The following is a 13473-nucleotide window of genomic DNA, read 5'->3' as shown; positions in this document are numbered from 1 at the left end:
CCTGTAATCCCAGCTACTTGGGAGTCTAAGGCAGGAGAATCGCTTGAACATAGGAGGCGGGAGGTTGCAATGAGCCAAGATGGCACCACTGCACTGCAGCCTGGGCGACAGAATGAGACTCTGTCTCAGAAAAACAAACAAAAAGACTATTCCACAAAGGACTGCACCATCCTGCTGATCACTTCAACTATTTTCTAGGTGCCTGTGTTCCCAGAGCTTTTGGGGGGCATGGGGAAAGCCATGGTCCTTGTCCTTTTGTTGGGGAGACAGTTTTCCACATAACAAAATCCTTAGCTACTGTCACAGTGTGCAGCCTAGTTAGGGCTCACATACTCAGACAGTGGAATAAATAGGAACCCAGGAAAGAACAATGAAGAGCCCAGAGGATCAGGAAAGCTTCGTGGTGGAAGGAGGATTTCTCTGTCCTAGGAAGTCATCTATCTGCCCTGTCCATGTTCCTTGGCTGCCTACTACCTACAAGCTGCCAGCAAGAATGTGAAGAAGAAACACGCGTGCTTGAACCCTAAAGAAACTGACATTTCGATTGAAGAGATCACACACGCACATAGGGTCCCACAGGCTGCAATGCATGTAGTGATAGCGGTAGTCAGGGTAGGAGAACCAAAGTGGTTTCTGGAAGGCTCAGAAAGAGAAGGGATCATTTCTCTCTGGAGTGACCAGATGCTGTAAGGAGCTAGGAGAAGTCAAGTGGAGTCTTGAGGAATGAGTGAGATTTTGATCATGTGCACACTTTCTTCTCACCTCAGGCCCCAAAGATGTAATGATCTTCCCTTTGCTGTGTCTTCTTGGTCCCTTATGCAAACTTTGCACTGGCTGCAGCCCCACGACCTGATTGAAACTCTACCACAACTCTGTCCTTTCCTCTCAACTCTGACGATGCGGAATCCATCTCTATTCATTTTTGTTAGATCACATGTGGTTTTTCACTCCCCAGTTGGAATGTATTAAAGTTGATTTGCTAGTTGCCCCTTCCTTTTTTTTTTTTTTTTTTTTCTGTGGAGACGGAGTCTCACTCTGTTGCCCAGGCTGGAGTGCAGTGGCGTGATCTCCACTCACTGCAAGCTCCGCCTCCCGGGTTCACGCCATTCTCCTGCCTCAGCCTCCCAAATAGCTGGGACTACAGGCACCGCCACCAGGCCCAGCTAATTTTTGTATTTTTAGTAGAGACGGGGGTTTCACCATATTGGTCTCTTAACCTCGTGATACGCCTGCCTTGGTCTCTCAAAGTGCTGGGATTACAGGCGTGAGCCACTGTGCCTGGCCAGATACCCCTTCTTTACTTGAGCACCCCTAAAAGTAGGTTGGTCCTGTACTCGCATTTGGGCATGGTCAAGCTGTCACTTATCCCAGGCATGCACGTACCAGGATAGGCTACCATCGGCAGAGCCCAAGGGTTCAAGAACCGAGGCTCGGAGAGAACTGAGGACACGAAGACAATGGGAAAGACAGCAGGTTCCTACTGGGATTAAAAGTGATGAGGCTGAATATTCAAAGGAAGGGACAACTCCTTTCCCAGTCACTGGGGCATCCCTGATCCAGATGGAGGAGTGTGCACCAATCCAAAATGACCTTACCAATTGCAGCTGTAACATTTCCAAACCAGAATGAAGCTCAGTGGCTGTATTGTGCAACCAACCCCATTATTTTTAGATCAGAGGATGCAAAGGTCTGGAAAAGCTGAGCAATGCCTATGGTCACACAGTAAATCAATGAAAAATTATATATTTCTGCTGTCCCTAGCTTGAGGTCTTCCTCAGATCATTGAGAACATTCTTATAGAGTCGCATAATTAACGCCAGTCATAAACAGCAACAGTATCTGAACCTCCCCAAAGGTCTATAACATCCATACCTCAGACCCTGAAGAACAAACACCACCTATTTCTCTTGCAGTAAAATTATAGATAGTTTTTTTTTTTTTAGACCGAGTTTTGCTCTTGTTGCCCAGGCCGGAGTGCAATGCCACGATCTTGGCTCACTGCAACTTCTGCCTCCTGGGTTCAGGCAATTCTTCGGCCTCAGCCTTCCGAGTAGCTAGGATCACAGGCGTGCACCACCACACCCGGATAATTTTTTATTTTTAGTAGCGACAGAGTTTCTCCATGTTGGTTGTTGGCCGGGATGGTCTCAAACTCCCGACCTCAGGTGATCCACCCGCCTCGGCCTCCCAAAGTGCTGGGATTACAGGGATGAGCCACCACCCCCAGCCAGATAGTTGCTTTAAAGGATGCAGACGTTTAAAAGCATGGGAGTCTCTGGTTTATCCTAAAATATGAGGCCTAAACAGAGCTTAGGATGACTCACTCTTCCAATAAGACTAAGTGTACACAATCCTATATGTGATATTCTAATATTTATTAGTAACTTATAATTTTAATGTAATGTCAAACTTACAGAAAAGTTGCAGGAATAGTAGAGGTATATGATCACGCAAATCTACTTCTAGGTATCTACCCAAAGGTACTGAAAGTAAGGACTGGAACAGATACCTGTATACCAATGTTCCAGGTAAGCACTCCACACAATAGCTAAACGATGGAAACCACCCAAATGTCCGTCCATGAATGAATGGATGAACAATGTGCCATATACATACAATGGAATATTATTCAGCCTGAAAAAAGGAAGGAGATCCTGATACATGTTATAACATGGATGAACCCTGAAGACATTATGCTAAATGAAATAAGCCAGACACAAAAGGACAAATATATTTCACTTATGCACGAGGTAGGTAGAATACTTAAATTCATAGAGACGGGAAGTAGAAGCATGGTAACCAGGGTCTTGGGGGAAAAGTGAATGGGGAGCTCCTGGTTAATCGGTAGAGCTTGGGATGAAGAAGTTCGGAGATGGATGCTGGTGATGTTTGCAAAACAATCTGAGCGTTATCTGGAGTTACTGACACATACACCTAAAAAAGTTCAAATGGTAAATGATGCTACATATTTTATCACAATTTTTAAAAGTACAAAACTATTGACACAGTCGCACAAAACATTAACATGCTGGAGAGCTAAGCCCTGGTGGCAGTGTTTGGAGCCCCTGAGTGCCCATCCCCTCTAGCTCACCACCAGCCCAAATGGCAGCTCCTGCATGACGGTGTAACGGTGCTCCTTCCCTGCCTCACGTACTCTTTTTTTTTTTTTGGAGACAGAGTCTCACTCTTTTGCCAGGCTGGAGTGGAGTGCAGGGGAGTGATCTCAGCTCACGGCAACCTCTGCCTCCCAGGTTCAAGCGATTTGCCTGCCTCAGCCTCCCAAGCAGCTGGGACTACAGGTGCGTGCCACCACGCCTGGCTTATTTTGTATCTTTAGTAGAGACAGGGTTTCACCGTGTTGGCCAGGATGATCTTGATNTATTGACACAGTCGCACAAAACATTAACATGCTGGAGAGCTAAGCCCTGGTGGCAGTGTTTGGAGCCCCTGAGTGCCCATCCCCTCTAGCTCACCACCAGCCCAAATGGCAGCTCCTGCATGTCGGTGTTAGGGGTGCTCTTCCCCGCCTCCCCTTCCCTTTTTTTTTTTTTTTTTTTTTTGGAGACAGAGTCTCACTCTTTTGCCAGGCTGGAGTGGAGTGCAGGGGAGTGATCTCAGCTCACGGCAACCTCTGCCTCCCAGGTTCAAGCGATTTGCCTGCCTCAGCCTCCCAAGCAGCTGGGACTACAGGTGCGTGCCACCACGCCTGGCTTATTTTTGTATCTTTAGTAGAGACAGGGTTTCACCGTGTTGGCCAGGATGATCTTGATCTCTTGACCTCGTGATCTGCCCGCCTTGGCCTTGACTCATGTACTCTTTCTAGTGGAGCGATTCACCCACATCTTATCCTCGCTACAAAATCCCAGTGCAGAAACAGAGATCAGAATCCTTCATGCTTATCCTCTCCTATGACTGGTATGGTTCTGGGATTTCCAAATATTGGGGGGGAATGAATGTTCCTCTATACAGCCACACTGTACATTTATGTATCTGAAACTCAACAGAGATGGAAACAATGAATAGCTGTCCACCATCAACTGTGCAGCCTAATTACACCTAACGGCCGCTGAGTGGTGTGCAGGCCTCTGTTTTCTGGGCTATTCAATCTAGGTTCATCAACTCTTCAACATATTAAACACAGTCACTCAACAAATACCTGCTACTTTCATCTGAGATGTCTTCAAATTCTATACAACAACCCTTTAAGTGTGAGGCACAGCATATTATCCAGGATATGAAAAATAAGCTTATTTAAACATCAGGGACAGAGCCATGAGATCACACCTGTCAACAGGGACTGCAATGCGGAATATGGACACAAGCGGGCTTTGCGCTGATGCTAATGGACCGATGCAATTTTATAGGGAATTTAAGATATCCAGAATATATTTATTGGTCAATGTTAATCAATTCTATCTTATTTTAAATATATTAGTGAAGAGGGCAGAATGGAAGTGGAAGATGGCTCATTAAATCTGAACGTTAAGAATAAGAAGGTATTGAAAATAATGATTGGATTAGTCTTGAATTTTAAGTAAAAGAACCACTGATGTGGCTGCATGAGGAGAGTTCATTACATAAACCAGAAATGGCTTACATGAAGTTGCTTAAAGGCAGAAAATATACAACCTCTCAGCTTTCTCCAATTCCACACCTCTACAATTCTTAATCACACGGCCCTTTAGGTATTGAAGGATGCAGACAACTACTTTGGCCACCAGGTGGCAGCACATCTCTATCTCCTCATACAAGGGCAAAAAAACCCTTATTCAAAACAGAATACAGGTGTTAATAACGATATGCAATGTAAATACTTTGCATCTGAAATATCACACTGTAAATACAATAGGGTTAGGAGGCAAAACAAGGTTGGAGCAGATGACTCAGACCTATGCAACTTTGTAACCAGGGCACTAACCAAACAAAAATATTAACACAGGTCAGGCTCTGTGGCTCATGCCTGTAATCCCAGTGCTTTGGGAGGCCGAGGCAGGAGGATTGCTTCAGGCCAGGAGTTAGAGATTGGCCTGGGCAACATAGCAAGACCTTGTTGCTACAAATTTTTTTTTAATTGGCCGGGCACGGTGAGGCACGCCTGTAGTCCCAGCTACTCTGGAGGCTGAGGCAGGAGGATCACTTGAGTCTGGGAGGTTGAGGCTACAGCGAGCTATGATCAGACCACTGCACTTCATTCAACCTGGGAAGAAGAGCAAGACCCAGAATAATAATTTGAAAATTAACACAACGAAAAAAAAGCCTGTTGAATTCTTAAAAATTCTTCAGAATTCCAATAAAAAACATAGCATATTAAGTAAAGGGATAGAGACAGGTTGAGGCAATTTAGGGCAAAATGTACAATAACCGGGAAGACCTCACCATACGCATTTCCAAGACAGAAAACAGGACCAAACCAGGCCCAGAGGGGAAGTGTGTGGTGAAGGGTGCCCTGGGCACTACTGAGTTTCTGGGTGTTCACCTGGGTCAGTGAACACAGTATTCCAGCACTATTTACTTGGTTGCACAAAACATTAACACGCTGGGGAAAGCTGTGGAAGGGCATAACTTTTGCTTCCTCCTGCCATCATTCCCCCATCTGCCCACGTGAGGCGAGCAAATTCACGACAGAGAGAGCACACTGAGGGACCATGGGCGACTCACCTGCAGTCAAGTAGGCGTAATAGCACTGGGACCACCTGGACTCGTTTTTTAGCCTCTCAAAGGAATCAAATGCATCCTTGAAATTGAGCTCTATCATGCTGCACCAACCTATGAAAGAAATATTTTTAGCACATGACCCTAAAGTACTGAGCTTTATGACCCATATTTAAGCCACGAGTCTCTGATACTGTGATCGTTCTCTGTGCATGTTCTATGAAATGTGTAAAAAACCTTAACCTGAAAACCTAAGACATTATTTTTCCCCTTAAATACTTTCAGTGTAAAGTTTGAATTAGACAAGGCACTTAGGTTTGAGTCAGACAAGCAATAAAACAGCACAGAAGAGAATGGCATAAAGATTTCTAGAAAGACACTCCAACTTATGTCCTAACAGTTGTGAGGTTAACCCAAGCACAGCAGTACTTCTCCAAGAGTACACACAGGTGCAATAAGAAACAGGGGAAGCAACACCATTCGATTATGTACTTAATGACTACTACTCATTCTTTTTTGTTTTTTTGAGACGGAGTCTTGCCCTGTCGCTCAGGTTGAAGTGCAATGGCGTGGTCTCGGCTCACTGCTCCCTGAGTTCAAGCAATTCTCCTGCCTCAGCCTCCCAAGTAGCTGGGATTACAAGCACCTATCACCATGCCCAGCTAATTTTTATATTTTTAGTAGAGGTGAGGTTTCGCCATGTTGGCCAGGCTGGTCTTGAACTCCCGACCTCAAGTATCTGCCCGCCTCAGCCTCCCAAAGTGCTGGGATTACAGGTGTGAGCCACCGTGCTCAGCCTACTCATTCTCAAAACTTTGTAAGATCTAGAGAGCAAGCCAATGAGAAATGAGGCATTTCCCTACCTTCCCTCAGCACATTGGGAGTGAAAGGACCCCACCTTCCTGGATCAAAACAGTTAGGCAGGCTTTCTAGTAAGGAACTGCAGCAACTAAAATGTAAAGGATTTTATTCCCACTTTTCATCACAGTATCCCCCATCTCCTGAGCCCCTAATGTGTGCCAATGCTGTGGTAGGCACTTCACGTAATGCTCTCTAATCCTTATGACAACCTTGCAAAGGTAGCTAATAGTGTCCTTGTATTAGCAAGGACTAATCCTACGCCTGTAATCCCAGCACTTTGGGAGGCTGAGGTGGGAGGATCACTTGAGCCCAAGAGATCTAGACCAGCCTGGGCAACATGGTGAAATCCCATCTCTATAAAAAATTAGCCAGGCGTGGTGGCGCACGCCTGTAATTCCAGCTACTTGGGAGACTGGGATGGGAGAATCACCTGAGCCAGGGAGGTCTGGGCTGCAGTGAGCTGAGACTGTGCCATTGCACTCCAGCCTGGATGACAGAGTGAGACCCTGTCTTTAAAAAAAAAAAAAAAAAACTAAGGTATCAAGAGGTATGTTACCTGCTGAAGCCATACAGCTAAGAAGGAAGAACTGTGGATCAAAATCCAACACACTTTCCTTTACATGATACTGCCTCCATAAAAAAAATTCTGTTATCAGGTGCATCACTAATTGTATAAACTGAGACTTGCCATTTAAACTGTGGGAGGAAGAGTGGGTGAGATATACACTTCAGAAAATTCACTGTCAAATTCTATGGGATGTGATGTTGACATTGAGTAAAAATTTGGGCTTTTTTTTGGAACGGAGTCTCGCTCTGTTACCCAGGCTGGAGTGCAGTGGTGTGATCTCAGGTCACTGCAACCTCTGCCTCCTGGGTTCAAGCAATTCTCCTGCCTCAGCCTCCTGAGTAGCTGAGATTACAGGTACCCACCACCACACCTGGCTAATTTTTATACTTTTGGTAAAGACGGGGTTTTACCATGCTGACCTGGCTGGTCTCAAATTCCTGGCTTTAATCGATCTGCCCCCCTCGGCCTCCCAAAGAGCTGGGATTACAGGCGTGAGCTACCATGCCCCGTCTGGGCTGATTATTTTTATCCTAGCATAGATATCGGGGAAAGATTTGAATTAAATACAAAATAGAGATGGAAGGAAGCACTGACTCAGGAATAAGTCAGGAATAATTCAGGAATAAGTCAGAAATAACTCAGGAAAAAGTACTAACTCAAGCTTCTGAGCCTGAATCGGAAGCCCGAGTTACTACCACCTCCTGAGTTAACCTTCCTAAGGCCTGAGTGGGATGATTTCTAAGCTTCCTTCTGCTCTAACATCCTATCCTGTCATAGGCCTTGAAATGATGCACCAACAAAAGGCCGTCAAAGCCAGAGTTTTTCATTCAAGTTCTTTGAAACCCATTTCATTCTATATTATGGCTCCTAAGCAGAGCTCCAGCAGAGCGTAGATGACACAAAAACACATTTTCCACTGGATTATACTTCATTTCCTCTTTTTAAACCACAACAGGCATTTAAAACGTAATATTGTTTATTGGGCAGTCCACAATCTTTTGGTTTTCAGTTTTCCTTAAAAGGATTCAGGAAGACAACTGTGTCCACAGCAGGCAAAGCAAGTGGCAGGCAGCACAGGGCCTGACCCCCCAAACTGACAGGTGTCAACTGCTTCCCCGAGCATTGTCTCCACTTCCCTGTCCCTCTGCAGAAAGCTTTTTAAGTCTCAATTTCCCTTTGGAGTCTCGTCACTATCTCATCATCTCTCCTTTCTTTTTGTCTCTGTCATTCCTTTCTTATGTGCTACATTGTGTACATCGTGTGACCTTGTTGTATTAGCTAAGTGAAACCCTGAAAAGTCTGAGTCCCTTATTTAAAATTTTTTTTTGTTTCAATTTCGAAGTTGTGTTTACTCTTCCCAGCACAATGGAGAAACTGTTACACAGAAACATTTTGCAATTACTAATGTAATAGGATCAGAGTTTCAGTGCGGTCAGCAAAGACCCATAGCAACAATTTTGGAGGAGAAGGGGGGAAATCTTAGGCAGATAAAGCCTTCCAGGTTTGTTTGTGACTGTCTCTCCAGTAAGGGAGAAGCAGAAGGTGGCAGCTAACATGTATGGAGGGCCTTCCGTGCCAGGTCCCCTACATGAGGCTTCACGCATCATGTCATCTAAACCTGACAGATGCTACAAGGGGAGGCACCTTAACTCCAATGGCAACTACGTGTCTAGGAAGGTTTGGGCAACCTGTCCAAGGTCTCAGAGCTAGTTGGTGAAAAATATTGGGGCTTGAGTCCAACTATCTCCTGTCTCCTATTTCTCTTCTCAAGTGAACATCGGTGGGAAGGAGTAACAAAGAGATCTGAATTCTAATGCACAGACCAATAAGGTATTTCTGGTCATTTTATCAATTCATTTAACATCACCTATTATCCTGAAATCAAAATGCTGTAAAGAAAAAGTGTTACAAAGAAGTAATAAGAATCAGAGAGAGAAGTATCATTGCATGTGCTATGGGAATAATTGAAGTCCTTCTTACTACAGAAGGCATCAAGCATTTTGCAGACACACACCAAATGGCATGAAAGCTAAAACACTGCATTAATACTACTTCCTAACAAGAGGCTGGACAGACATTTCATATTTACCAATTTCATACAGACAGACATGCTGAATTTCTCTCTGATCTACTGCAAGTTCCAAAGCAGTGTGGAAAGACGTCAAGGCACTGTTGATTTGACACTAAGGAGGAAAGGAAAACAGAATTATCAGCTAAGACCTGTTGATAACATTACAATCATAATTCAAAAGCATCTTTTTGCTTCATAGTTATTTTAAACAGGTTAAGCAGTATAGAAGATAGTGGTTTAAAGATTGCTAGGAAAATACTCCGATTTGCCCCCACACAGCTGTGAAATTAACCTAAGCAGAGAGAACCTCTCCTTTCTCAGGTGGTAAGGGCTCAGCTCGCACGGACTTCTCCTTCTGCATTCTCTCATACTTGCAGGATGTATTGGATTTTATTTGTTTGCTAATCCAGCTCCTTGTTACCACATAGTTGTGGAAAGGGAAGGGACTCTATTTCATCCCCCTGTGTGCACCCAGACCTGGCCCAGAAGTCTCTCAATCACTACTGAGTGAATGCACGAAGCCACTCTCATTAGCCCGGTCCCCAATGAGCCCTTCACCACACAGTTGGCAGTTTGCTTCTTTACCCTAGAATGCTATTCTCCAACTGCTTCTGCCATCAAATCTCCTCTCCCAACACTTCAGAAATTATCTGAGGATCCAGATTACATTTCCAACATCTGCATTCACATAACACTGCCTGGGACCCAGCAAACTCTCAAATGTTGGCTCTACTTACTCCCAGTTAAATACATTTCGTTTTTTACTCCACTAAAGATCTCATTCAGGGTCTGCCAACACGATGCCACAAGTACCCGAGAGGAGCAGCTCAAGAGCATCACCAGGATTCAAAGGGTTAGTTTCATCTCAGATAGGCATTGAGAAATGCTAAATGTCATGTATCATTAATAAATGAATCTTAAACACCCAGACGACCCGACAGCTTATTCTGAATGGTGTGTGCATTTTTTTCTTGCTCTGCTGGTGCCAGGGCTCCTCTCATCACTGCCCTACACTTGCAGGGAGGTGGACTTCCCTCCCCTTGGCTTCCAGGTGTGCCTCCTGCTGCTTCTCTATGCTTCCTCCCTCTCCAACACTCCCAACTGCCCCTTCTGTCCACAGCCAGCCAGGTGGGGTGGAAGGGTCCTGGAGGAGAAGCTGCAGGCTTCTCAGAGGACGGGGCCCCCACCCGCAGACCTGGGCTCCTTTCCTCGGCACGTCACTGCAGGAGGCCTCGGGGAAACAAGGGCAGGGATGAGTCAGCAGGTGATCCTCAGGACAGCCTGTGACTCAGGAACACTGTAAGCCACATGACTCATTAACCAAGGCCCAGCTGGATCAATAACTGCTCATGCCCCAAAGCAACACTCTCCTCTGTTGTCAGGAAGGTTGAAACAGCAGCATTCAATCCATTATCACCGTTTATGAATGCTGACCAGGTAGCCACAGAAGACACTACCATCGCATCCCTGATTCGTGTTCTCAGTAACTTAACGTCCACTTGGAGGAAACCTCACAGCAATGGGAATCGCTTGGAAGGCAGGCATTGACACTGACTGTTAGTTAGCACACAGCCCAAATACAAAACATCAAGGTTGAAAACAAGAAAAAGCAATCCTTTATGACGCAGGAATGTGTGCATGAGTGCGTGTGGAGGTATCTCGACGCTCATGTCACACCCCACGCTTACTTTTTCCCTTTTGGGATCAACAGTTCTTTTCCTGAATCAGATATGCACTCCATTTAGCATATTTATACAGAAACCACAGCATTAGGTGTTCAACTTTGCACACCTCTCTCACTTTGCTAAATTAATGACATAGTTCTCACATACAGAATGTTTCTGGATGGGGCATCACCACCGAGCCGTCCCCTGCTGTCCCCCACAGTACATGACAGAGCAATAGCACGCCGTCCTTCAGGGAACAGAAAATTAACCACGAAACATTTACTGGGCAACCGATATGTGCCAGGGACAGGCTCTGGAGATAAAAATATGAGTCCAAACAAAGCTTTGAATCCTAGTAAAGGAAAAAGAAATCCAGGTAGTATTTCAGTCAAATTATTTCTCTTAACCCTTTCAAACTCTCTGAGGTAGGCATGTATTAATTCCATTTGCGGATGAAGAAAGTAAAGTTCAAAGAAGTTAAGGAGCTTGGTCAAGGTCAACAAGGTAACAACTGACTAGTAATCAAAATTCTGCCTCAACCGCCTCTAAAGTGTGCTTTCTTCGGGGAGCGTGGACACAGACGTGGTTGGGGAGCGTGTACACAGACATGGTTGGAGAGCGTGTACGCAGACATGGTTGGGGAGCATATACGCAGACGTGGTTGGGGAGCGTGTACGCAGACATGGCTGGGGAGCATATACACAGACGTGGTTGGGGAGCGTGTACACAGATGTGGTTAACTCAAGGATCCTGATATGTGACAGACTATCCTGGATTAGCCAGGTTGGCCCTAAATACAATCACATGTATCCTTCAAAGTGACACACATAGGAGAGAAGGGGACACTGTCAACTGTGCAGGCAGAGCCTGGAGTGATGTTGCCACAAGTCAGTGAAGGTCAGCAGCCACCAGAGGCTGGAAGAGGCAAGGAAGGGTTCTCCCTGCAGCCTCCAGAAGGCATGAAAGCACTGAGGCCAGGTTGGGGAACTCAATGGCACTATGCCGAGAGCAAGCAGAACTACAGAATTCATTCTAGTTCTATCCTGATCACTGAGTGAGGAATTATGACGAACAGCCATTAGCACAGTTGAAATAGATTTTCCCTTATTTCTCATATATATATATATATATATAATTTAAAGACAGGGTCTAGCTCTGCCTCCCAGGCTGGAGTGCAGTGGTGCATTCATGGCTCACTGCTGCCTCAATCTCCCAGGCTCAAGCAATACTCCCATCTCAACCTCCTAAGTAGCTGGGACTATGGGCATGCGCAGCTATGTCTGGCTAAATTTTTTTTTAATTTATATTTTGTAGACCCGGGTCTCACTACATTGCCCAGGCTGGTCCCAAACTTCTGGGCTCAGGTGATCCTCCCAACTCGGATTCCCAAAGTCCTGGGATTACAAGCATAAGCCACCATGCCCATTCTCACCAAAAAAATTTAAAAGAAAAACATGATCTGTGAGGTTTTTTTTTTTTTTTTTTTTAGACAGAGTCTCGCTCTGTCGCCCAGGCTGCAGTCAGTGGCGTGATCTCGGCTCACTGCAACCTCTGCCTCCTAGGTTCAAGCGATTCTCCTGCCTCAGCCTCCCGAGTAGCTGGGACTACAGGCATGCGTCACTGCGCCCGGCTAATTTTTATATTTTTAGTAGAGATGGGGTTTCACCACATTGGCCAGGTTGGTCTCGAACACCTGACCTTGTGACCCGCCCACCTCGGCCTCACAAAGTGCTGGGATTACAGATGTGAGCCCCCATGCCCAGCCCATGATGTATATCTTAATTTGTCATCATAAAAACTCTCACAGAGGCTGGACGTGGTAGCTCACGAGGTCAGGAGATCGACACCAGCCTGGCTAACATGGTGAAACCCCATCTCTACTAAAAATACAAAAAATGAGCCGGGCGTGGTGGCACGTGTCTGTAGTCCCAGCTACTCAGGAGGCTGAGGCAGGAGAATCACTTGAACCTGAGAGGTGGAGGTTGCAGTAAGCCAAGATCGCGCCACTGCACTTCAGCCTGGGTGACAGAGCGAGACTTCGTCTCAAAAAAAATAAAAGTCTTTCTCTGGTCCACCATGGACCAGAGAAAGAATTATCTTCAACTGGATACCTGATTCACAGTTCAATTTTAAAGAAATACAGATACTCTGACCTCAAAAGCATTTGCTTTAAAATGGGCTGGTATAAAAAAGTCACTAGGCGAGGACTGACTTAGTGCCATCTAGGCTTTTGTCTCATTAATTATGCCTGGACACACTGTGTCACAAAAACCACTCCAAGCCTCAGTTTCCTCACTAGTAAAATGACAAACAATATTGGCTAGCTGTATCTGCTTCCAGCAAAAGCCATGAAGAACACAAAGCACAAACCTTTGCCAAATTAAGTAGGGCATATTTATTGACAAATTCACATCAGCATAATCTGCAGCCATGGCACTGTTACTAAAGATGGAGCATATTTTTCCAGTTATTCGAGCCTGTCCTCTTACCAGTATATTCCTAGATATTTTCTAGTTCTTCTAGCAACTCTAAAAGGTATTCATTGCTCCATTTTATTCTCTAAGTGAGTGTTGCTGGTATGTGGGAAAACTCTGGATTTTGGCAAGTTGATTTTGTGTATGACACAATATCATCCTCTTAGGAGTTCTCTCTCA

General features: G+C 45.2%; 1 protein-coding gene across 2 annotated transcripts in view; it reads right to left on the bottom strand.

Annotated features, from left to right (window-relative positions):
• TTC39C (tetratricopeptide repeat domain 39C) overlaps positions 1–13473 on the bottom strand; it is a 125018-nt gene that overhangs the window by 12645 nt on the left and 98900 nt on the right. The window contains exons 1-3 of one of the 2 annotated variants that reach the window (XM_017884016.1): positions 10055–10177; positions 9171–9265; positions 5659–5766 (exon numbers count right to left, since the gene is read on the bottom strand). In XM_017884016.1, the coding sequence (XP_017739505.1) occupies positions 5659–5766; positions 9171–9265; positions 10055–10116 (265 nt within the window). In that variant the 5' untranslated portion in view covers positions 10117–10177. Of the gene's footprint in view, positions 1–5658; positions 5767–9170; positions 9266–10054; positions 10178–13473 lie in introns of those variants that run through there. The other variant, XM_017884015.1, reaches the window with a different exon arrangement.

This window comes from Rhinopithecus bieti, unplaced genomic scaffold (assembly GCF_001698545.2).
Source record: "Rhinopithecus bieti isolate Rb0 unplaced genomic scaffold, ASM169854v2 scaffold_13577, whole genome shotgun sequence".
In the NCBI taxonomy this organism is placed as follows: Eukaryota; Metazoa; Chordata; class Mammalia; order Primates; family Cercopithecidae; genus Rhinopithecus; species Rhinopithecus bieti.
The sequence above is the reverse complement of the archived record's forward strand: the minus strand, read 5'-3'. Positions and strand labels throughout refer to the sequence as shown.